The sequence below is a fragment of the Aplidium turbinatum genome, chromosome 15, assembly GCF_918807975.1.
Source record: "Aplidium turbinatum chromosome 15, kaAplTurb1.1, whole genome shotgun sequence".
Lineage (NCBI taxonomy): Eukaryota > Metazoa > Chordata > Ascidiacea > Aplousobranchia > Polyclinidae > Aplidium > Aplidium turbinatum.
The window spans coordinates 5,370,821-5,396,081 of record NC_137486.1 but is presented as its reverse complement, the minus strand read 5'-3'; the positions used below and the strand labels follow the sequence as shown (position 1 = coordinate 5,396,081).

Below are 25,261 nucleotides of genomic sequence, written 5' to 3'. Positions count from 1 at the left end.
CTTTACATGCTCATTGAGCAGACGAGACAGGCAAGTCAGTTTGGTTCAGTTTGTTTTTATTTCTAAACATCACAATGAAAAACAATATATGCCAAACATAGCAGAGATCTTGAAAAACGTAGAAGCGATAAAACGCGAACGTTATAACGTGCATGATACCAAAGCAGGACAATCAGTTTAAAATATGGTACGGTAGCACCCCTTAATTGTCAAAAAAGTCAAAAATTTGCTGTTCACATTGAAGGCAAAGTTTGTAAGTGCAGTTTTGTATTTGTACTTTAGTAAATTTTTTTTTAGTTGAGAATTTCTGATGTAAATATCTTGACAAACTAGCTTAGCAAAATACCTATGTTGTCAAATAACGAAAACGCTTCATCGAGTGCCCGACCTTTATTCTTTTAAGCTGAATTTATTGCATTAAGTTATTATTTATTATTATTATCTATCTTTCTTTTATCATGCTACTTGGTGAAGATTTTAGCAGAAGAGTAGAGAAGAGCCAATCTTTGGTCTCTCAATATTGTCTTTTTTTTGAAGACAAACACTAGTAATAAGTAATTTACGAGTTATGCTATCAACACTGTATGGGTTCAATCATCAGTGCTTAACCTGTGCTCTCGTATTCAAAGCGAAAATAGTGATTGCATGTATGTGGCGTCGTTTAAATGACATGCTACAAACTACCTTCATCCAAAGCTTCTTCCATGACGTTTGCATTGGGACTCCAAGACTTCGGAACTGTTTGATTGGCCGATATCTGGTATCCGGTCAGGACTTTATGCAGTTGTGCCGGGGCAAGAGCGGGAAAATTGTCACAAAATGAAGACCAGGAACTCTGAACATGAGAGAGACATATCGTGGTATACAGATTTTTTCATGTGGTTTGTAACAAACAACAATGATATACTGTAAAGCTGCAGCAAAGATATGACGTACTGTAGAGACTTAGAGAGCCTCCTACAAGTCAGCAGTTGTGAACTGAGCAAGCGACAACTGAACCAGTGACAATTGAGCTAGTAACATTTCAGCAACTGGCTAAAGTTGGTAAATGATGAAACTGAGTAAGTGACAACTAAGCAATCCATAACTTGGCATGTCACAAGTCATAAAATTAAGATTGGCAAGTGATGACCAAGCAAGTCCGACGTGAGCACGTAAATCTCATTTGCTGACTTGGCAGTAGCTAAAAGGCAATTGCTGAGTTGTCACATGCCGAGTAGCCCCACGACAACTGCAGATTGCTTTTTAACGCCGCTTCATACGGAAGTATTACTTTAAAATTTGTAAAACTCTTAAATAAATGTTTTCAAGGTAAATGCAAGACAAAGTTTAAATAACACCAAATCATATTGTGGATCCCGGTTTCGGATATTAAATCCTTTCCAGTAAACTTTACAATAGGTACAACGAAATACTGTAGTTTAGTTCAGAAATAGGCTAAAAGATAAGTTGCTCAACAAATTTTTAACAACTTTCTCGTTCTCACAATTGACTTTAACGTACTGTTGCTTACAAATATCTCACTTGCAAAACGCTAAAACAACACATGTACATGACCGGTATAGCGCTATATAAAAGCCTATACTAATAATTAAATTAGTATGGTGATTATTACAACGATTCGACTTTCAACTGAAAAGGTCTGCCAGCTGCACTGATGACCATCATACCTTAATAAACTGTCCTCTTGGTGTGGCTAATAAGTTCGCAAGAGCTGAAATTTTCTCGAGGTAGGTAAAGCACTGATCCTCGTATCCACTTTCAGCAGCCCACGACTCGATATGTTCCAGATTTCCTCGAATTCGAACTCCCATTTCCCAACGATAATACTTTGTAGAAGAATCTAAATGATGACCATTGACACTATTAAAGATAATTAATCATAGATAGAGATAAATTCATCACCATATTAGAAAATATACAGTTGCTTTGTTGAAAATACATGCGGCCTCTAGCCTGTGTGTTATATGAAATCACAACGTAAATAACGAGGTTTGGAAAAAAGTATCCTCTTGCCAAAAAAGCAAGTTTTGCTAAACAATATGTTGGCTCTTATAAAACTAGCCTTCTTGTTTAAATGGTTTACCTAGTGATCTTATAATGTGTTATTCTTTACTTCGTCTCTCCCCTAACAGCAAAATCCGTCATTTTACAATGATTCAACGTTTTCAGAGGTCGAATCAATGCAAAAACGGCAGAATTTGCTGTCTGGGTCTGCAAAGTCAGAAAATCTCAAAAGCAAAAATCGTGAAAAGATATGAAGAAGTTTGAGATGTAAAACTATTCCATGCTCGAAAGTATACAAAACAAGATTTACTTGTGAATGTGGATGCAAGAAAAATTTACTGAGACATGATCCTACCACAAGGGAATAGGATGCTATGGAAGTCCTATGTGTGAGCTCATAAAATCGCCACAGCAACCTTTCTCAAATCTAAAAAGCTCACCTTCCTCCATTAACGTGTTGAACAGTGAGATGTTTGTAAAGAAAAATAAATAAGCAAAAAGTTGGTCGCTGATGCGTTCGTTGACGTCATACAATTGCGTCATTTCGCGTGCGCTTGAGTAAACATTTGTGATGTCATCGACGCTCAATCTGGATGAGGTGTCTTCTGCAAATGGATTGCATTCCAATATGGCGGGTAGAGACCCATACAAAGTCTGCACAAAAATTCAGTAATAAGAATCAAGTTTACTTATGATTTGATAATTAAGTTTGAAATAACCGATGGCGTCTTTTTAGTTTTGCGTAAAAACACCCAATCGACTGTAATTTTGGAAGGGTTCATGTGCTGCATTATGGCCAGTTGTTGCATGTAACATGTGACCAACATGCCTAAGCAAAGTCTCATGTGGCCTATTCGTACACGTCACACGCTTTCCACTGTAGTAGAAGCCATCAAAAATGCCATAAGATGTGCCATCAACAATGCCATAATACTCTTAATGGAAACGGGTAGCATCATCAGTTAGGCCTTTGCAAGCTTTGAACCAATATAAAAAGTGGCTGCTTTGCTGGTTGGGACCCAAAGTAGACGCTAATAATGAAATTTCCTTGGTTACATTATAAGTAATACAAATCACAGGGTAAGCATTCTACTGCTCTGTAAAAAGTTTATTTAACACAGGGACGTAGCCACCTGGAGCAATCAACCCCAAAATTCTTGCCTCCCCCCACAAAAATAGGTTTTTTATGCTATTGCAACGTTTTATTGACATTGTATTACATGTTGGATGACGTTTCATGAATGTTTGACTGCATTAAGTAGCTTTTTTTTTACACAAATTTTTTAGTTCAAATATTGAAATGTTTGCCCCCCAATAGTTGCTTATGTCACCTAAAATTGTCTTTCTAGTTGCGTCACTGATGATGCACCGGTGTATTTAGATTAGTTTGATACCTTTTTAAGTTACAACGTTTGATAATGAAAATGCCTTTCAAAAATGTTAGTTTTTACTATGCTAGTGGAAAAACTGTTAACCCAACATGTAGCCTATAATAATCCTAGCCAAAATTGTCTTTATTCCGTAAAAATTGGTATCTCAATTTTTGCCACCTTTGCCACGTTATATAATATCGTCTCTCAAAAGCGAGGCTAGATTGAAACGTGGAGGAAATCCTAATCCGGCCATAGAAATAACTTCACACTACACGTCTTAGTTAATTCGTAGGTATCGCGCAGGCCTACAGAAAAACGGTCAGTCCATTTTTAACAAAACGTCATTCAATTCACAATGCAACACATACATAAATAGATATTCACATTTAGAAACTTAGTTCATGGCTTTTCGATACTTGAATTAAAAGCTTCACATGCCTCGTTTTTCAGGAACGGCTTCTCGACAGGCATGATTTTAAAAAAACATTTCTCAAAAGTGAGAAAAACCTTTCACACCAGACCTTTAAGCGTGTCAGGAGTATGCAAGTATTGCCATGTGTGTATTGGAGTAGTAGCACGACTGTGTGAACTGCGTCAGTAACATTCACGGTAGGACTTGAAGCTTACAAAGTATGAATTGCATAGGTTACTTTCTCCTCATATAAATATAAATTCTCTCACCTTAGTGAGATAATAAACGATTTGTTGGAAAGCATACATGACCACTTCTTCAAGCAGAGCAAGAATTTCTTCATTCACAACATAAGATTCAGCTTGAGCAAGCACATCTGGATCCACTATACCTCTATAAAATATAAATGATGAGCATTTCAAGAAGCAGTATTTTATTGTCGTATCCAGACTTATGCCCGGTAGTTTCAAATTTAGATTAAGTGGGCGGAAGGCAAGGAAGCCAATCTTTGTGTCTACCTTCAGGCATGTCCTTTAAGCCAGTGATTCTCAACCTTTTTTGGCCCATGGACCATATTTAAAAAAAATATATCCGATGGACCACTTTGCTATGTTGACGCCTCATGAACGCCACTAGTCGAAACTGTATTGCACATAAGTCAGAAAACTCAAGGGCGTGTTTAATCTTAGTCCTTAATAAAAACAATACGTAATTAACTAATTAAGCAAACCCTCTTAATTTGTACACTCAACCTTAACTACTTGAATACACATAATTTTAATTTTATTCTAACAAAATATCATGCACATATATATTGTTTCAATAGAATGATAGGCTAATGTCTGGTAATGTCTCAGTTTTATCTTCTTTGCAACAAGAGCTTTTAACATTTTGTTAATTGAAAGCACTGCAGAATACAGCACTTAATTTAGCATCTGAAAAAATATAACATGTGACATTCATAAAATAATTTAATTAACATTCAGTGAAACAGCGAATAGCTCTACTTTCCCTAAAGAAACTTTGTACCATGAAGAAGCGCAACCTTCGTGCACCGACAACACCACAACAATTACAGCAACATATCATTTATTGATTAAGCCTTCCAGCACTTCACTTATGCCTTGAACAGTTCAATGACCTACTCGTCAACTAGTAAAATAAGTTCAAAAACTGCTGAGCTTATGCTTACCTAGCACTTCCAGAAAAATCGATCAAAAATCACAAAGTAAATATAATTTTCTTACACCTGTATGTAGTCCTTACACAATTTATTGTAGTAAATGATACAATTTTGAAAAACGTTTTATCAAGGATTTGTAAAACTCTCTGTGGACCAACAGAAATTCCAGGTGGACCACCAGTGGTCCACCTGGACCACATTGAGAATCACTGCTTTAAGCGTCCAGCCAAAGACACGGCCGCATGTTTAAGAGCGGTGTCGAACCGGCGCCCTTTTGAGTGCCGTACCATGGTAAGAAGCAGTCTTAGTGCATACCTACATTCACTGTGCAAGCTCCAAACAATATATTTTCAAGCAAATTGCAGCTAACTCGCGTTTTGTGATAAGCAAATTCTGCACGATTATGATGCAAATATGGTAAGCCTAGTTAAACTTAATGGACTCAATTTCCTAAAATTGATCAAGACTAAGCGCTTAAAATTGAACTTCTGCCAGTAACATTGCTATTGTACCAATATGGTTTGAAGAATTGACTGCCATGTTTCAATCAAACGCTAAAACTATTTGGCGAAGAAACAAATTTGGGCTTTTTGTTTAGCACGAGGCGGATGTAAATTTATGAAGTATAAACGAAACGAAAACAACACGCGCGGAATTCGATCAAATTGTTCTCAAATATTTTAAACGATTTTGCACAACATAGAAAGTAACCTCTGTGAATAAACGTTTAGAGTGGATAAACACACATTAAACGATACGATTTGAAAAAAAAAACGATAAATATTTCAGTTAAAATATAGAGTACAAAAAACAAGCTTTCAAGTTTCAAGTAAATTTGTTGGAACTAACTTTGATTTTTCCTCTTCAACTCTCTTTTGTATAATTGGGACAAGATCTTTCTGGAGGAATTCGAAGATCTCAAGAGAATTTGACATCCAGTACACAACAGGATGAAGCAATGGAGTAAGAAGATGAGCAGCATCCCCAGAGTCCGTAGACCTAATAAAATGCTATTTATGAAAAGTAATAACTAGAGACACCTCTGTTTCAACAACCTGGTTCTCATCAGTGCAATGATAAATAGGCACTGAAGACCTTCAATAAAGAATAAAGGAAACACATTGATTCCTCTTTAGCAAATTTGTTCAACGTCTAGCAATCACTACATTGATGTTAACTGTTGTTGTATAACTTTAGCTTTATTAAAAACGAGCATGCAAAAGAAAATAAAGCAGACAAGATTTCTACCTACAAAGGGTCCTATAAGTTCAATGTCCGTTATACAACACTGAGACTTTAGTCATTGAAACTTAAATTAGATCTTCCTAGCTAATACAGGTACTTTCTGTTTCTCTGTTAGTTCGAACATGATGTTGCCCAATTAATTTATTATCAACCGATATTACCTAAACATTGATCGGATGAATGTTGCAACTAGTGCTAGAAACGAAAAGTTGGGTATCAAAGAAAATAAGTAATTAAACTTTTTGTTTCCTGGCAGCCGATTGTAGCTACATCGTTATGGTTAGCGGATCGCAACTGCTCGCTGAGCTATAGTGAGTGCTCAGCCTTGTGCTGATAGCCGAGAAGAACGCTCCTTTCTTCATAATTAAACTTTTATTAACAAATGTCCGATTGTCCATTATTATTAAAGAGCAATAAAAATCAGCGAAAATTCTGGTAATCTGGTTACCTGCGCTTTTCAAGTTTAATAAAATCATGATAAAGTTCTGAAAAGTAACATTAGATTGTCCAAAATTACCCCATTAAATTTTGCGATAAGAAACGATTTTGTGAAAGTATTTTTTGCTTTTACAACAATTATTTTTAAATACATTACGGTGAACGTCAATGTTAACAAGCTCAAAGCTTCAGTTGGTAAAGTTGAGTAATTACGTATTTAGTCTACTTTTTAAACAGTAATAATATAAAATGACTCACGACTGAATTTCTTGGACAGAGACATTTCTTGTGGCATTCTGCAATGAAAGCACTGTATTCAAACGTACACAAGCTTTTTGTGCTTTACAGTCTCAGGAGAAATGTCGTGTTGTTAGAAACTAACACACTGTAGGCTACAACCACTCAAATACAAACAGAAAAGTGTTAGCTACATCGTACAATTATTAGAATATTTCAAATTACTTTTTCGGTAGCGATTTAACATCCAACTACAGTAGCCTACTATGAGATTTGATTGATTGAATCTTTATTCTCGGACTGGGAAAGCTTTTTGCAGAGCTTAATCCTGGCAGTTTCGCATACTTATAGAGGCTTTGAATCACTGACGCAGGCCCGGTCGCGAATTTTTTTCCCACGAGTTTTCTGTCTCATTGATTCTAGTCACTCTAAAAGTAAGATTTTCCGAAAGTTTTTTGAGAGATTGGTTGATTCAGATTGCGAAATAACTATTTACCAATGAAATTCTGCAATGATAATAAAATATAAGCTTTCCCTAACCCTACTTTTTGGAAAAGCTCTTGTGCACCGCAAAAATTAATTTAAAGAACAAAAAAGTTTGACTTCGACGGGCGTCGAACCCTCGTTCTCACAAACACTAGGCAGAGGATGAAATCACTGAACCAACCGTGCCAACAAGAAAATGTTGCATTCACACGGTTTTAATACAAACTTTTACCAAAATATGTAAATGAGACAGAAAGTACGTGGGAAAAAAATTTCGCGTCCAGGTCACCGAGATTGACAAAGTGAACTTTCCGATTGTTGAAGTCTTGTTGCCGGGGAATTATTCCATCCATTTAGATGCCGCTGAATGGAGAGCAGCCCTTTAGGTGCGTTGCTTAAGCGCACACCCCGAGAGTCGAACCAGCGCCGCTTGATCTTGAAGCTTCTTCGTTCCAGAAGTGACGCGCTGACCAATTGAGCCATCGGGGCGGCGATTGTGAGCTAAGTTGGCTACTGTGGGGATGGGTAGACGTAGGAATGGATGAAAAGGAAGCTGGCTAATTACTGAAGAACTAATAGCAACCATAGCGTTTCAATTACATTAATTGAACTAAAAACCAAGCTAACTTCGCACCATAGCTGCAATATTGTACTGTCTCTAATCAGCTGACAATATAGGCTACACCTTATATGCTTTTAAATAGCAAAACAATGCAAACCGATAATTGATTTTATGTTATACTGTATGTTACTGCAGAAAAATAATAATACAATAAAAGCTAAAAGAACTTACCAAAACCAATGTCTGAAGATTGCTTGCTATCTTCAGCAGGAGATCGTTTTTCTGTTGCAGGTCAAAGTTGAGACAGGAGTGGGTGATGCATTGGCATAATAAAGTAGCAGGGGCCAAGGCACAATCTTTTGGCACATCTTCAAGATCACTTGAAGTATCAAATATCTCGCTTAAAATTTGATCTTCGTGTTCATGACCATAGCTAAAGTCTGTTTCAATAATTTTTGAAAATGTCGGAGAGTCTAAATGTTCTTTTGCATCACCAGGATTCAGACGTAGATTTGAGGCGTGTGCTTCTATACTGGTGTTATCCAAATCGTGATTACTTGAATTGGTGAGCGAAAAAGTTACAACATTACTTAGATTGACATGCGACGATGGGTCTTTAAACATAAACATATGATGCTGTCCTATTGATACCAACTCCCCGTGTTGAAGAGTATGTTTGTTCGTTGTCTTGGATCCGTTTATCCGAATTTCAGCAGAAGAGCTGAGCGGTGTGATTGTGACACACCATCGTTTCAAAGTTTCATAATTGTCCGATTCAGAAAACAAGATTTCTAGTCTCCTCTTCAAGACGCAATGATGAGGAAGAACGTCCGGAGCCACCAATTTAAAATCGGTGACATCACTGCCAATGAGGACTTCCTGATTGTCAAGAGAATGGATCAATGTATCTTCATTTCCTTGTAATGTTATCAAATATGGACACGGGGGACTGTCAGGAGGTTTAGTATCGTTTTTGCTTTCAGATGTAGGAGGAGTAGCTGACGAACCACCGTCAGGAGTGACACGGTCTGTTATTGCAGCAGCACATTCGGCCTCTGCGTCAGTGCAAGTTTTTAGGTCGGTTAAAACGTCCACATTAACTTTTTCAACATTTTTGTCATTTGAAGATTTTTTTGCCTTTCTTGGTTCCGGGGAAGGACGACGGACGTCGAAGCTGGTGATTTTTTCGTCATCTTCTTCGCTGTCGGTTTGAGGTTGGTTGGTCAAAGACGGAATATTAAGATTGTTCCTAAAAAACAGATCATTTAAGAAAACTCTATGTAAAACGAAACATATGGCGCAACAAAGTTCACTCTTTAAAATGTAAGTCTTTTACTGATTCATTTTGTAAACCAAACAAATGTACGATGTTGCGAAAGTACCGCTGACCAGGTAAGGACTTGTAAACCGCAAGAGTTCAGTTTTTAAAATGATTATTATCGTAGTCAGAGTCAATGTTCCTTTACTCATCATTTAGTCCACAAACCCACCTAGATTTTTGTAATACAAGGCGACGAGCTTGCATGTTGATGTCCCTAGTGGAACGGTCTTTTTCACCTTTCTGGAAAACCTGGATTAATTTTGAATAGTGATTACGAATTTAGATTACTCTTAGTCAAAGAATGATCTGCTAGGGCTGTATCCAACATTTATAAAGCACATTGGGCAAATTTGATGTTACAAGTTTAAGGCATTTAGTCTTTTCAAAAGTAAATGATTAAAAACGTTAATTCTATTCGATATACTTGTTTTTTAAAATTAGCAGCAAATCAAAACGACTCTCTTAAAAATCATGCTCTAACTCAAAAAGCTGAAGCATGTGTAGGAGACCATATTTTAGAAACGAAATCACTTTTTGTGAACAACCAAAAGATCAATCTCACCTTTGATCTTCTTCTTATCTCAAACCGCCTACAATGTCCATCGAGTGGCTTCCAATAAGATTGGAGGATTAAAGGTTTTTCATGATCGCTTAACGGTCGAACATAGTCCTCGGTGAAATCATTTCCATCAAGTAATTTCATTGAAGGAATTTCCACTAAAATCAAGATAGATTTTGAGAAAAACAAGATAGTTTGACTAAGATTGTAACGCTGTACGTGCTCTGTACAGTGGTGGTGGCCACAGTTGAGTGACCCGCTCCTCTTCCTTGGACAATGCAGTTTCTATTATGATGTTTCGTCCAAGTTTTGAATCAAACTGTCTGCCACTCTGCTTGTAGTCTACTGTTCAGTAAATAAAGTTTTGAGTACTTTTGTTTATGACTTGTTTTGCTAAATTTGATGCTACTGGTAGCCTATTGTTTTGTTTTAGGGAACATTTTACTTTTAAGACAAAGAGTCTAATGCATTCGAGAACGTTCACCACACTTGATCACGAAAGCTTACGAGTACAACAAAGCATAGCATATTTTTAGCGCTGGGCAACTATTCTACTGTGCGGCCTCGTAATTAAACAACTGCTTTTATTTTGTGACCAAAACAGCGCAATTGTTAATAATTCTGGTGTTTAACAGCCTCTACTTCACTTTAAGCGCCACGATTACAGGAGAAGAAAGTGATTTCATCCGCAGGTTATTAGTAGAAAACCGTTATTTACAATACACCCGGATAGCAACCATTCTGCAACCAATAAGCGAAAAAAGAAAAACAGAGGATAACAACCACTTCTCTCCAAGGAAGAGCACAATTAAAAAGGGTGATCGACTGCAGCGTTGTGAATCGATCACCGTGATTCGTTCATCACGGTTAATTGCACAATAAGCTCTGCTGAGGCGACCTATTGCAAATACGCGACTAAATCGTTCACTTTCAGTTGTAGCAACAACTATACCTATAGCTATACCGCATGCGTTTTGTGTAAACTTTTGTGAATTTTAAAGCAAGCTGCAGTTGCTAGCTACTTTTACGTATGAAGAATTGATTTAAACATGCAAAGATATAAAAGTGGATGAAAATAAACATTAAGTGAAAAAAACATACCTGATTTTCGTTTATTCTTCTTGGCTTTTATCTTCAAGGCTTTCCCTACGTTATTTTTGGCTTCTTCCTCCTTTACCCTTCCCACTACCTCACAAAGAACGTGGTACTTGGCTTGGTGCTTTGCGATCCCGTACCTTTCCAAGGCAATTTTGACAAGTTCTCTCGCATTTGAATTGTTGGTTGCCATGACACTTTTATAATTTGCTCCTGGACTGACCGCATTTCCAAAAATCTTGAGTATTCCAGGAAGATTTATATTTGAAGACAATTCAGTGGATGTTAAGGAAGCAACTTGCTCTACATCCGATTGAATCTCTGATAAACTTTTACTTGCATTACGATCTCTGGATGATGATCGTCCACGATATTTTCGAAGACTGAAGAATAGCTTCCGTGCTGATGAGGATCTCGAATCTCTTCTTTGTGTCTTAGAATTTGCATCTTTCTTGTTCTTCAAATTTCTAATTCTGCCACTTCGTGTGCTGGAAGATTGGCCTCCAGAAGGGAGCAGCAAAGGAGCAGGTCTATCATCATTGGCCGGCATAGTGTTGCTTCTTAACACCTTCCCACCATTCGAAGGAGTTTTCAATGGAGTTAGGTCGGACTTATTGAAAGCCGGTTTTCCTATCACATCAGCATATCCTAAATACAAATACACATCTTAAAAAACATATTAAATACTAGTAGATTTTGACTTGAAAGTGTGTTGATATTTGTAGGACTACAATAAGACGTGATCAAGCGCCATACACACATTTTACATGATTGTAAATTTGAAAGATTGCCCATTGCCTAATAGTTAATATTCTTTTTTGAACTCATACACGGCAATAAATGTTTCCTCATTCAAAAACAAGAGGCAAAACTATCAAACCATACGGAAGCGATCACAGGTGTGGCTTGATTGCATTCATTTGGTATAAACCTCCTCCAACGTACATCCCATAATGTGTAGCATTACACAATAGCGTTGACAGGACAGGGTCTAGGGGCACTTTTGGACCAGGGCCTTGGATAAGTTTAGGGGTCTGAACCTTTGAAAAGGCCTGGAATCTTGGAGAAATCACAGCAAATTCTTTGGATATATGTGTTTTTCTTAAAAGTTTCTTGATTTGGGCCATGATGATCCCGTTGGTACCGGGCCCTTCCTCTCAGCGGCTGTGTGCGTTAGTATACATACTCAGACCAGACATCATTGCTTTTCGGAGATAATAGCTGCTAGATAAGAAAACCTGTCTAAAGACATCGTTGCATGCAACCATGTATTTTCAAATGTCAATTTGATCTATTTAGATTCAACCGCAATGCTTTTGTGGTCGGAAGCAATCACAATACTTGCAAACAAGCGTTCAACCTGGGTCGTGTATCGTGTTGGCTTGTCCCTACGTCATAATGAATCGTTTTTTTTGTTTTTTGTTTTTTGAAAAGGGATTGCTACTTGAAATCTCATACGTTTCCGGCCAGGCTCGGACATGAACAAAAAGAGAAAAAAACAGGAAAACTTGAAGGTCACTGATATAATTGTGGCTTCGTGTGGGATACATCAACAACCACACGTGCGTCAAATTTGAATTATGAAATCAATTTTGGAACGCGTTGTTCCAGAATAGATCTGATATCGGTTCTGCAAGTTGATTTCTTGCAACCAAAAAAGTCTAGAGAAACGGAGTGCTATTAACATTATGATTTATGATGTTTTTTTATAGAGTCAACACTGGAAACATTTAAGAAAACGTGCAAAACGCAAAATGTTTATACAGTGATTTCTTTTTACTGGCAGAAGCTTTTTCTTACCAAATACGGAGAACCATTCAGGCAATCTTGGAATAAATATATGTGCAACACACGAATTCAAAAATACGATTCATATTTTCCTAAACAGCAAGAAACAAATAAAAAAGAAGCCTAGAACCTTTGTCTTTAAATCAAACAAATAGAGTCTTGAACTTGAAGTATTACCCACCGTTCAGTTTTGACATTGAAGTTGCAGAGGTTGGAGTTCCCGGTTGTGGCCTTATTTCTGAGTAATAGCTGACACTGCCTCCAAGACTACTTCCACTTAGAGATGCCCGTTCCATCGAGGTGTTGGGTGATGATCTTCCAGAACTGTTTATCATGTCATTGTCCCCGTCAGTTTTCAAATTAAATCTACATGAAAATGTTTGCGTCATTACTTGCGGTTCCCTTTCGATGTGAAATATATAAAGCATCAACAACGCATGTAACATTTAATTTCAAGCATCACAAACTGTTGAGACCACAAATTATTTAAACCATAATATCGGCACACAACAGACACGAGTCACATTTAATAATTATCGTTCTCCAGGGAAGCACCTGTAATCAAACCAGCAAGGTGAAACACTCAGGGAATCCAGCTTAACACATCACCGAATGAAAAAATATATGTGCAATCTAAATTCGGCAGATACTCGGACATATTTCAAAAATTTATTGAGAGTTCATGAAAATCAAAATTAGTCTAAACGGTTCAAGCCTAACATGGTTCACAGCCAGCACATAAAACGTTTACACTGAACGGGCCAGAATCTAAGTCGTATTTCAGACAAATGGCTTTACCCACAACATTGCCAAAATTTGTTTCTACGCTAATTATCTTACTTCTCTATTAATTTCCTTCGTTGTTCCGGGGTAAAAGTTTCTTGCCGTAAATTCTTCAACAGTTCAGAGTTTCTGTCAGCTCCAGTGACGAGGTGAAAGGCCAAAGGTGACTTTGAGTTCACAGTAAGTTCAAGAGGTCGATCATCGGGGTCAAGAAGGATTTCGTCTAAAATAAAAATGTGATCAAACAATGTTGAACTTTTTGTTTGCACATGAAGCCAGTGTTGCCAAACAAGCATAGACGATCCTCATTGTGAAGTACTAGGAGTTGAAGCCGTACACATAACCTTAATTTTGTAAGAGGTCACAATTTGGTAGTATGTTATGTTTATGTATACAAATTGTCTTTCACTCGCTTGTATCATTTCCCAGACAACAAATCAGTTGTTGTTTACATTGGTTCAACGTACATGACGTTGAATCAATGTAGACGTTGAATCAACGTTAACAACGACTGATTTGTTGTCTGGGTAAGTATTGAAAATTGCACCAACGGTCTGAAGCCAAATTTACAGCTCAGATTATCCATGTAACTTCCTTTGAAAGTGGATAACAAAATCTTTTTCCTAATCGGGCGTTGGCCTTTGCTTTATGCTTTTAACGTATAACCACTCAGGCAACTATAGTAAAGTATTAAAAAGGATAAACAGCGTGAGGATTCAGGAATAACAATGATCGCATAGGTTTTGGCAATGTGCCAGTACCCGTCATGTCAGACAAGTGCCAACTAACTGCTCTCCTGAGGAGAGTCATCAACAACGTTAAAAATCCTTTAGCTCGGCGCAAGTGGCGCTACCGATCTAGGTAAAGATTGGACATAAAAAATTTGTTTTGAGTCGTCATCTCATCGCCAGAACAAATAGGAAACTCTCCATACACGTTACCAATGTTAGATCACGTCTTTCAAACAATATTTAAAAACTGTTATTCTCAAAATAGTAAGAAGTGTTGTCAAACAAAAAGAAAAACAGATGTGTTTGATTTTGAAATACGTTACTATGTAGTGGTAAAACTTTTTAAACTTTAATACTATTTTGTATAAACAAACAACAAACACGTGCACTATGATAAAACTTGTCTTCGTTCAAACTGAACAACGTCATATTTAAGTGTTTTGGCAACACTTGAAGTGTAAAAACAATTCTAGATGTCACCTTCGTTGTGCTGTTGATCTTTGCAACAAATTTGTGTGGGAAATATTACGTCAGTAGCCTAATAGGCGAATCGGTAACAAGCTGGGATGTAGTTGTAGCTATCTCATTAGTAGTGTATGCACCTGAATCATGTTATGGTGGAAAAATCTTTTTATGAGAAATAAACTTTCAAGAAAAAAGAGTTTTATGAAATTTTATGAAAAACCACTTTAAGTTGTTTTCTAAAAAAACCTTATCCCAATTCAAAAACTTTTCACCCCCTTTATTAAAACATTTTGGTCCTCAAATCAACACGTAAAAATAAAAAACACACATTCTGATAGCTGAATATAACTTCAACATATACAAGAACTCAAACTGTACATTTCCCACTGCGGACGATTGATAGCGTTGCAACAAAATCTACAGTTGTTTAAAGTCTTACATTAAAAAAAATGTACAAGCCCGCATTCATGTGGACTAACGTCAAAAGATGTTGGCCTAAAAAATAATACGTCATATCACTTCGTTATCTTTACCATAATTTCTGATATGAATGAAGCTAATATAAAATATTTAATTAAAGTAACAAGATATGTCATAGTTTTAATATTATCAAACCTTTTTTGTTAACATGGTTGAAATTGACCAATGCATACATAAATGTTCTTTTGTCTTCATTCATAAAAACACTAAATCACTCAAGCGTTACAAGATCACAACACAGAATTATAGTCAGTTATAAGTTTGAGGCAATTAATGCTAAATGAATTTACCGTTGAATGCAACTTTATTAAATCACTGCTTGACCCAAAGTGTTTTCATAAAAATGGTTTCTAATCTAAGTCTCCAAAGATACATATTTTGTCAGGTGCAGATATCTTTTGCCAACTGTGCTCTGAATTTATTTAATTCAAATGCGACTTAAGTACCGTTACAAATCAGTCCTAAAATTTGAAATACAAAATAAATCCGCTGATGTGTTCAACTTTATTAAAACTTTAATTCACAAAGACTATGGGTCAATGATTAAAACGAAAGTATTCTACTCTAGGCTAGCAAGACTCCGTTTACAGTTCAGATCATTAATTTGAAACACCATCTACAATCAATTGCCCTAAAACTAACTTCGATGTACAGTTTCCTGTGAAAACTTAGTATTCCGATCAGCAAACGTCGCCGGTTTTGCTTCGTTTATAAAACTACTTCTGCATGGTTAACTTCTACTGGATAGGACAAATACTAACAGTTTTAGACAACTGTTAACTGTAGTAACCCGTGGTTTCTGCCAAACACCTGAGCGTTCTTTAAGTTAAAGTATTTCCAATAGTGGCTCATAATGACAAAGCAAATTATCAAGGCAAATTTTAATTGACAAGTAGCAGTTTAACCAAGCACGCAATGGGCTAGTATTCCATGTAAAGGCGTAATTTGGTCGTTCATTCAATAAAGTATAATTATTGTTCACTAAAATCAAGCGTTTAGAGTGTTGCTGCGTGTATACGTTGTTTGGAAACAACACAGTTCATGTCAAAAAAAATACACATCAAACTTGGGGTTCTTCGTTGTGTGGTAAACTTTTCAAAACAACCTCATGGGTCACTTACTGCAGTTCCATCCATTAAGTGAGGATTGGCAGGATGACTGGGTGTCAGGAAAGGAGATGTCGCAATCCACAGAGTCATACGAAATGTATGTGCTCTTCTTACTCATCACCGTTTTTTTAATTATTCACTTTAACACGTTTAACATTTTTTTTTGGCAAAAAACCTCTGGCAAGAAATATTCGATTTAACTCTTTATGCAAAGAAAAGCCAAATTTTAACCACCTTAAGTCATAAAGAGCCGCTTGAACAAGCAGTTTGAGCAAAGCTATACTGTCTGTCATAAATCCCATGATAACGCTTGCTTCTTTACAAAGTGCTGAGAAGAACAAATGCTTGCAACAAAATTAATACAGTGCTATATGAATCATTCATTATTATTATTACATTATTAGTACAATATCTTGTTACTCTGTCGCCAAGGCTCTTTTCCTTTGATCCAATGCAACCCCTGTCTGTAAACCATAAATAACTTTCCACTCCTTTCTTGTTCTGTCAACTTAAACACAATCCTCTCTACATCACTGCACTGCAGTAGGCTACGATTCCGAATTGAAACAGGGAAGTCATATTCGGACGCAATGACGTTTTAAACAAAAAAATTAACCAAACTCTTAATTATACTACAAACTTATTTTCTCATTAAGGTGCTAGTTGTGCGCGTAAAATGTAAATGTGTGGAAATTATCGCTCAGCTTTTGTCTAGGCATCGATACCGCAATTTTTTCTACTCTTTTTTTGTCGTGTTAGGTCACAAATGTCCCACAATGTAAATTACAGATTATCGGTTTTACAATGGTTCAACATCGGAATACGTTCAATTAACGTAAAAATAAATGCCTTCAACGGCTAGTAAAGCGAAACGTAATTAATCCATCAATGGAAAGGATGTCTTACTATGAAGTGATAAGAAATAACTAACACGACTTTAGGCAAATTGACAAGCCAAAGGTTACAAGCGAGGCGATGATGATCGAAAAACGTTTTGCAAATGTAAGCAAAGCTTCTCATCTTGTTGAAGAAGTCTGATTCATCGATCAAAACAAAAGTAAATTCTATTTAAAACCAGAAAAATTCACTTTTCGTCGCTAAAACCTGAAAACAATTAGACAAAGTCACACTTATGATTTCATAAAACAAACTTGTAAATTAGATTTTCTCAGACTACTTTCAATGCTTTGACATCGACTTTGACAAACAGACTTTGACATTTTGACAAATTGACACAGACTCAATGCTTTGACAGTACTTTTTACAAACGAACGGAAGGCAAAAACTTGTACTTAAAAACTTTGATGCTTAAACTCGTATTAAACCTGGCAGGTGACACTAGGGGTTAGCCAAATAAATCGAACTAGTGAGACCCGCATATTCTTTGGCTCTGGTTTTACTTTTAAATGAGTTTAACCAAGTGATACTCAGACAGAAAAAAACCGTCATTTTTACATTGACTCAACGTCTGTAGATGTTAATGCAAAAATCAATATACATCAACGGAAAAATGACGGATTTTGCTGTCTGGGTCGTTTCGGACCGAATTGTCTTTCAGCCTCTACCACTGAGAACTACGTCAGCGTCTGAACGTGTTTCCATTTTGAAATTTCCAATAATAATACGTTTCCTATCCTGTGAGGTCAGTGGAAGGCCAGGTAAGGAGAAAGTTTCGGCATTTAAAAAAAATAATCACCAGCTGCCCACTTGATTTAAAACTGTGATATTAGGATATAAGTGTGCAAAGAAAGCCAACCGTAACCTCAAGTGCCTTGAAACAGTTAATTAAGTTTTAAAAGTTCAAAAACTCGAAACTACTTTTTAAGTTTTAATACTCATTGGATCGATATTAAAACAACTCCACCCTTCTCCATACCTTGCAAACAATTAAATCAATCTAGCCAAAAGACAAAACAAGTTTGTACATTATAAGAACAACAACTAACTCACTCAAACGTTGTAAAATGTATTTATACATAAGTGATAAATACATTTAAGAAAAAAACTAATTTTGAGCTTCCAATCATGATATGTACTTCCCAAAAAGCAAAAGCATTTTTACATTGATTCAACGTCTGCAGACGTGTAAAATCAATGTAAAAATGACGGATTTAGCTGTCTGGTTTAAGATTACTGACAGTAAATTTCTTAACCAAAATATGATGTGTTAACTCCAATGTCAATCAGCTGCAAATGCGCGGGATGACGATAAGTGACAACACTTTTGATGAACCTTAGATGCAGGATAGAGATTTAGAATCCAAATGTTGATCTGCTACATGAAACATCAGTAAAATTTGATTAAACATCAAACTAATGTTCGACGGAGTTTTGGTTTGTTAATTACAAGCTTTTTCGGCCTGTAAAGATAGCTGAAGTGACGTATAGTGGATAATAAGTCACGCTTCGTTGTAGCGGGGGTTGATTACACTGAGCTAATGAGCCAGTTACCTTTCTGGAGATGAAAACGTGATAAAAAAGTTAATAAACACAATTTGAGCAATTTTCAATGAACAAATAGTTACGACATATTTGTACGATTTTCAATGAACAAATAGTTAAGCATTGCGACATCAATAACCGATGTTAGACTAGAGCCAAGGCAGTTTGTTAAGAAAAGTATCTACTTTATAAAGTGCAAAATAGAAAGAAAACATTTCAGTTTTCAAATTTTTGCCATTTCAATTCTTCTGTGCCCTAACCCCTACCTATGTTTATGATTTCGTTTAAGCAATCTGAAGCCATTATTTGTAACAACGATATCGCTGTTTTGCAATATTGTTAACGGTTGTGCAAAGAGCTCAAGAGAGCAGGGCCGCAGGGCCGTTGAAATGCTACTTTAAGCTCGGTATCAATGACAGTTTCGGGCCCCCAAAATAAGACACCGCTAAAAAACATGTTTCTTTTTTGGGCCTCAAAAACCTGTTTAGGTCTCTTATAGATTTTGCATACAAAAACGCGTCTATGACATCTTTCCAGTCACTTGAGAACTTCATAAAATGTTTTTTTTAATTCTTTTGATGCAAGACAGCAGATCAAATGTATTTTTATAATTTCCATTTTAAACACCGACATTTATTCTTTCGATTCTATTTGACTACGGTAAAGAGGCTATTACTGTAGAAAAATTATGCTAAAAGCTTAGATTGTTGTGCAAACGCCAGCATTTGATGAATGCAAATTAACGGCAGTGCTTTTATTCCAGGCAAGTGATATGTAGGCCTACACATAAGTAACAAAAAACTTGAAACGCCTGTTAATGCCAACAACTTGCGGTATAACTTGCTCTGCTCTGTGCGGCTGTCACCCTTCATTACTAGTAACAACCTGACTGTCGCTTTCCTGTGGACGATGGATAGGTACCAAAAGCATTGAAAAAGCTCTCATTGTCATTAATACTGTGCGTTAGAAAAATGCTTCATGACGTTAGATTTGCACAAAACATTCTTGATTGGCCAATTATTGTGTAGTTTTGTTGCACTTGGTTGCAAGGTCGAAGAAACTTCTCAATTTCTAGCGATTTGGTTCCGAGCAGCAACAGGAAACAATTAAAAAAGCCAGAAATAGATGAAGTTATGAAAACAATTCATCTCCGCCCATAATGGTAAAATCCAATACCTTTACATTCTAAAAGTGTCCTTGTTTTCAAAGAGACTTTTCAGTCCCAGGACAAGCATTTCCAGAAGCAAACAACCCAGACACCAAAATCCGTCATTTTCACTGCAAACGTTGAATCAGTGTGAAAATGACGGACTTTGTTGTCTAGGATGTGAGACTCAAAAATAGGGAAGATATGAGGGCTGAGGCTGTAACAAACAAAGTTTGTCAGCAACTATTTTGGTCCAGACGTCATGTTTGCCATCAAATTTTCTAAACACTCATCGCTATTTGACCATTCCAGGTTATGGCCTAAAAAAGGCAGCAATTGACTTTATTATACAAATGACTTTACAAACTGTGCAAACAAACGACCATGTCATTCACACCTTTTCCATTAGGTCAATTAACTTTAGTTTAAAGAGATTCAATCAATCATCAGAATTGAAAACGATTGAAATGCAGCAAAAGAATCCGTTGCTGGATATTTGTGTTAGAAAGGAAGGAATTGTGATTGTTGAAACTCCAATCAATGAGAAGTGACGTTTCCAGTGCACATGATGGTTTGCGATTGAAGCAAAGCCAAATGATAAGCACAGGGCTGTTGAAAGAATAACTTGAGCCGATGCCAATGAGATGCCTGGGCCCCCTGAACAAAACACTTTGAAAGTCAAAAATATGACTCTAAAGTATATGTTGTGTTTTCTCAAATATAGTTATTACTATCTGAAGCCTTTACAAATTGTTTCACCTAACGGATCATCAGAAGGTCTTATTCAAATAGAATCTTTTGTTAATAAACAAATAGAATGTTAAACAAATAGAATGTTGTGTTTTCTCTGTTTTTGTCCATTCAAGTCACCGTATTTTAAATTTCACAGCCCTTTCGAAATGCGGTGTTGGTTTTGGGTGAAATGAGAAACCAAATAGTTTGGACTCAGCAACAAAAATTTTTTCACTAAGAATAGGCCTATAATTTCGAAACTACATCAGGACACAGGAATATTGCAACTAATTTCATTATCAATTTCTAAATAATTTGGTTTCGAACAGCTTCATTCAATGAATCATCTGATTGTGGTCGTACTTTTTGGCTGTAGAAGTAAAATGTGTAAGCTACTTTCATACGAGCTTATGATTGCATAGGACAACGAGTGTCACGTGTTGAATTGACAGGCGAAAGTCATTGATCCTTTCTGCTAATTGCTACACTGACCTACAAAAATAACTATCGCAGGAACAAACTGCTGAAAAGTAATTACAGCTTCACAAACGTTTCTTGCTCAGAAATACTCAAAATAGGCTACTCTAAAAAACAAAATTTGTAGTTTCAATCATCAACGCTAGCACGCTGTTTTTATAAATTACAGTCGAAAAAGCACGCAGTCTAGGTTGCAAGTAAACGTATGCCCCCTTCGCTCCGGCTCAAAGAATGTCTCCTTGCACCGAATAATATTCGATCTTAGGCTTGCAGTAGTCTGGAAATAGGCTTATGCTGGCACAAATGCAACGTGACATCACAAAGGAAGGATATTGCTTGTTTAAAAGCAGCTTGCTTCGCAATGCAACACAAGAGCCACGTTGTGGCAATGTTTATAAACTGTGTCGTTACTAGGTAGTTAGGTACTGATCGTGATCACAGAGTAGAATTTCAACTAACAGTTTTATCTTTTAGTCCTGCATGCATCCTTTTATCTTTTAAATCAATGTTTTCAAACTTTTTCACGTGCATGTCCCAAGTGTCTATGAGCTAATGCGATAACCATCAATGCCAGGCAACACCGAATAATGACGTTTTACAACAAACAAAAGTGTGTATCACCGCAGTACCAAGATATAATTCTTACTTAAAATAACAAACCCAAAGCGCATAGCGTGGAACATGCAGGAAGAAATCTTCTTATTCGTCTGTTGTGAGAAAGGTGCAACTTTAAACTAAATGAAAAACATTGCAGGATAAAACTAACCTCTACAACCGACAGAACGCAAGAACATACAACAGCCATCGAGTCAGTACAGCTGCTTTACAAACTATTATTATCATTTCCAAACTTCTCACCACAATTACAATTGAAGCAAGCCAATTTTTCAAAAATAAAATAAAAATAAAGTATTACCATTAATTGCAAGTATTCCAAGAACAAAACTAAAACTGACGATAAAATCGCATTTGACTAAATTAGGTTCAATTGGTTTTCTAATTTCAATTATAAGCAAAGATCGGTTTTAGCAACGTTGTAGCTAAAAACAACCATTATTGCATAATTTTGCTTTCTAAAAGTAAGGGCCACACTGCCTGCAATGCTCACGATATCTTTTAAGCATTAAGAAACATTCTAAAAGATTCTATTTGAATAAGGACCTTCTGATGACACCCCCTTTTAGGGTTTAACAAGCTGTAGAGGTTTTAGAAAGTAATAACTATATTTGATGAATCAAAACAATGCTTTGTGTTTGCAGTCTGCTCAGGGCCGAATTCATCCAGTAGTTTTAGGGGGGGGGGGGATTTTAACAAAACCCAATGATGTGTAGGCCAAAATAAATTCGACCTTGCAATAGCAACGCGAATAAAGTTACTTTGCTGTGTTTTAGGAAAGGCGATCACCCCTTTCCCCTGCCTCCCTGGATCGCCACTGACTCTGCTGCACCAAACCCAAACAAGCTAGCCTACATAACTTTGACCAAGAGATTAAGCTACTTTGAATTTCGGTCACTGGCCCAATCTCATTGATTTAAAGTCTTCCTAAGCCTGAACTTCAAAAGGAAACTGGGAAACTGATTGCCAACAAGAGTCCTCTCTGTCTAAGGTTAAACGTTTTTAAAAGTCATTAAATCTGGAGCAAGAGAGTTACAGCACAAAGTGTGTAAAGTTTGCTGGGAATTTACGTAATAGAATCGATCCAAGTTTTCTAACAACATTTGCACTCTCAGCTTCTGCAAATTAAGTACAGAATTAGTGCTGAAATTAATATCGCCTATGTCCTAAGTCCTCTCTCGAAAACTTGCTCTCAATAAAAACTAGTGTTGGACATCAATTGGGCAGAATGTATTTTTTTAAAATGAATCCTGTCCAAGCAAGAATGAATTAGGTTAGCCGCCTTCCGTTGTTCTCAATTTCGTGCTCCCTGACCCAGTCAAAATTTGCAGATCAGTCGATTTTCAAATAATAATGGTGTGTATCTCAAGCAAACAAAAAAATCAAGATGAGAAAAAGTGTTTCGCTTTCATTCTCCCATTCTTTTAGCAGTGACTCCCGATCTGTGTGCCGTGGCACTCTGAGGCACCATTCACTGTGTCCAAACATGCAGAGAGCTTACCCACAGCAAAATCCCTCATTTTTATTTCTGAGTCTGCTGTACTCTACGTGCAAATTTGTTATTGCTTTACTTTCTTTGTAGTTAGAATTGAAGATTGTCTATCACCTTGTTATCTAGCTTCTGTTTTTAATATTGATTCAACCTCTGCAGAAATGTTTCCTTCCGAGCCTTATACAGTACACTGATAGCATTCAAACAACTTTACTTTAGAAGATATGAAATCAACTTTTCACAAAGAAACTTAAGTTGAGTTGAAACAAATTATACAAAGCATGCAACCATGTAGCCTATGAAGAAAGATTTTTAACACAACAAAACATTGATTACTTTTATGCTTTATACAGCCCTCATTTTTTCGAATAGCAGCAAAGCATTCCTTAGTCTGACGTAAGAATTGCTTCTATTGTTACGTCAGGATTCACACTAAGGGTTTCCTTACTCATGTCGTTTGATGTTTGGTTTCCAAAAAACTATTGCCCAACATAACTTATCAAGTTATTTATTTTTAGCTACCGTAAAAACATAAATATTCGCCTTATTTACTCTCAGAAACCTATCACTTCCAACTATCAATACTAAGGGGTTGTTTCCAAGTCTCCCAACTTCCTGTTTGTGATCCCGGCACTGTACAAACAGAGACACGGAGATTTAATTACACAACAAACGAAAGAGGATACTGTTGCCTACACAATATCTCTCTTTTCTCATGATTTGAAACAACTAGTTTTATATCTGACAACAATCGATCAAACAGATGTTGAGAGGCTTTCAATTTATGTTGCTGGTACGTACACGTCTCGTTAAATTCAAGCAAAATTGAATTAATTTCCATTGGAATTTGATTAATGTGAAATTTTATATCTTCAAGAGTCTCTCAAAAAACGAATCTCTCACAAAAACAATAAGGATGTTTTTCCAGCGATATAAGCGTGGACATAAAATTGTTTTTCTAAGTCTTTCCATCCCTGCTTTTATTGCAAATCTTATCACATTGAATAGACATAACATTTGCATAACTTCAGACGGTTACACGCTAAATTACGTACTAAAACAGCAGTTGCACAGCCACCACAACAAACCTGTTGACATAATAATAATTATTTGACGGCGCCTTCTTCGATTATGCAGCTTTGTTTACAAGATGGTTTGCACATTGTTTGTTCAATCCTGGTTGTTCAAATTTAACTTGCCGCATTGTGGTTTTGTCAACAATTTAAATCACATGATAAAGTAGGTTTGCAATTATTTTTTACTGTACATTGGTTCAAAATCGGCAGACGTTAAATTAATGCAAAAAAGGACAATTTTGCTTGCAAGGCTGGAGACTGGTCTGGTTAATCTCGTGCTTAAATGGCCAGGCTTTTATGCGTGTAGGAGATCATACGAATAAATCTGTACTCATTACAACTGATTGGAAATTGTTTTGAACTTGGATGCTATGAAGTACATTAGGCATTTGATTATTATGAAAACTTTCAGTTTCAATTGTATTTTCATCCTATAACTGTTACAACGACTTTTGACGTTAGATATTTTCAAAATCTCAAAATTCTTGTTTACATAAATCTCATTGAAGATTAACGAACAAACCAACGTGAATACAGAATGGAACGATTCATCAAGCGTTGTAATTATAGATTAATTTCTTGCGTTCTTCCGGTGACTGTAGACCAGACTATCACAGGATGTTGAAATGATAAGTAGCTTTTCATTTCCGACGTTTCGTCAGTCAGCACGACTGACTTTATCAAGGGGGCTGAAACAGGTAAAACCATCCCTTGAGCAGCAAATGGCACAACACAGAAGTATATTAAATAAAAATATAGTTATCATTTCAACATCTTGTGTTAGTCTACTCTAGTCTACAGTCGCAGGAAGAACACAAGCAATCAATGTATAAAACAACACAAAGTTGGAATTTGACGGATTTTAGCAAAACACTGTCAAAAGATGTAATTTGAAGCAAAGTTTATATTTTAGTTTTTTCATAAAATGTCTCAACTAAAGTGACAAAATCTCAACACTGTGTCAACTCATCATAACCTACGTGCTTCCACAAAGCGCTTCCAATCT

At 36.4% G+C, this 25,261-nt stretch overlaps 1 protein-coding gene across 2 annotated transcripts in view; it reads right to left on the bottom strand.

The window, feature by feature from the left end:
• Positions 1-25,261, bottom strand: part of LOC145784662 (ras-associating and dilute domain-containing protein-like) — a 43,602-nt gene that overhangs the window by 5,173 nt on the left and 13,168 nt on the right. For both annotated transcript variants that reach the window (XM_082596528.1, XM_082596529.1), the window contains 12 exons: positions 13,547-13,712; positions 12,888-13,072; positions 10,925-11,566; positions 9,827-9,981; positions 9,434-9,513; positions 8,175-9,192; positions 6,917-6,954; positions 5,825-5,974; positions 4,062-4,185; positions 2,448-2,661; positions 1,671-1,843; positions 685-835 (listed from right to left, as the gene is read on the bottom strand). In XM_082596528.1, the coding sequence (XP_082452654.1) occupies positions 685-835; positions 1,671-1,843; positions 2,448-2,661; positions 4,062-4,185; positions 5,825-5,974; positions 6,917-6,954; positions 8,175-9,192; positions 9,434-9,513; positions 9,827-9,981; positions 10,925-11,566; positions 12,888-13,072; positions 13,547-13,712 (3,096 nt within the window). The remainder of the gene's footprint in view (positions 1-684; positions 836-1,670; positions 1,844-2,447; positions 2,662-4,061; positions 4,186-5,824; positions 5,975-6,916; positions 6,955-8,174; positions 9,193-9,433; positions 9,514-9,826; positions 9,982-10,924; positions 11,567-12,887; positions 13,073-13,546; positions 13,713-25,261) is intronic.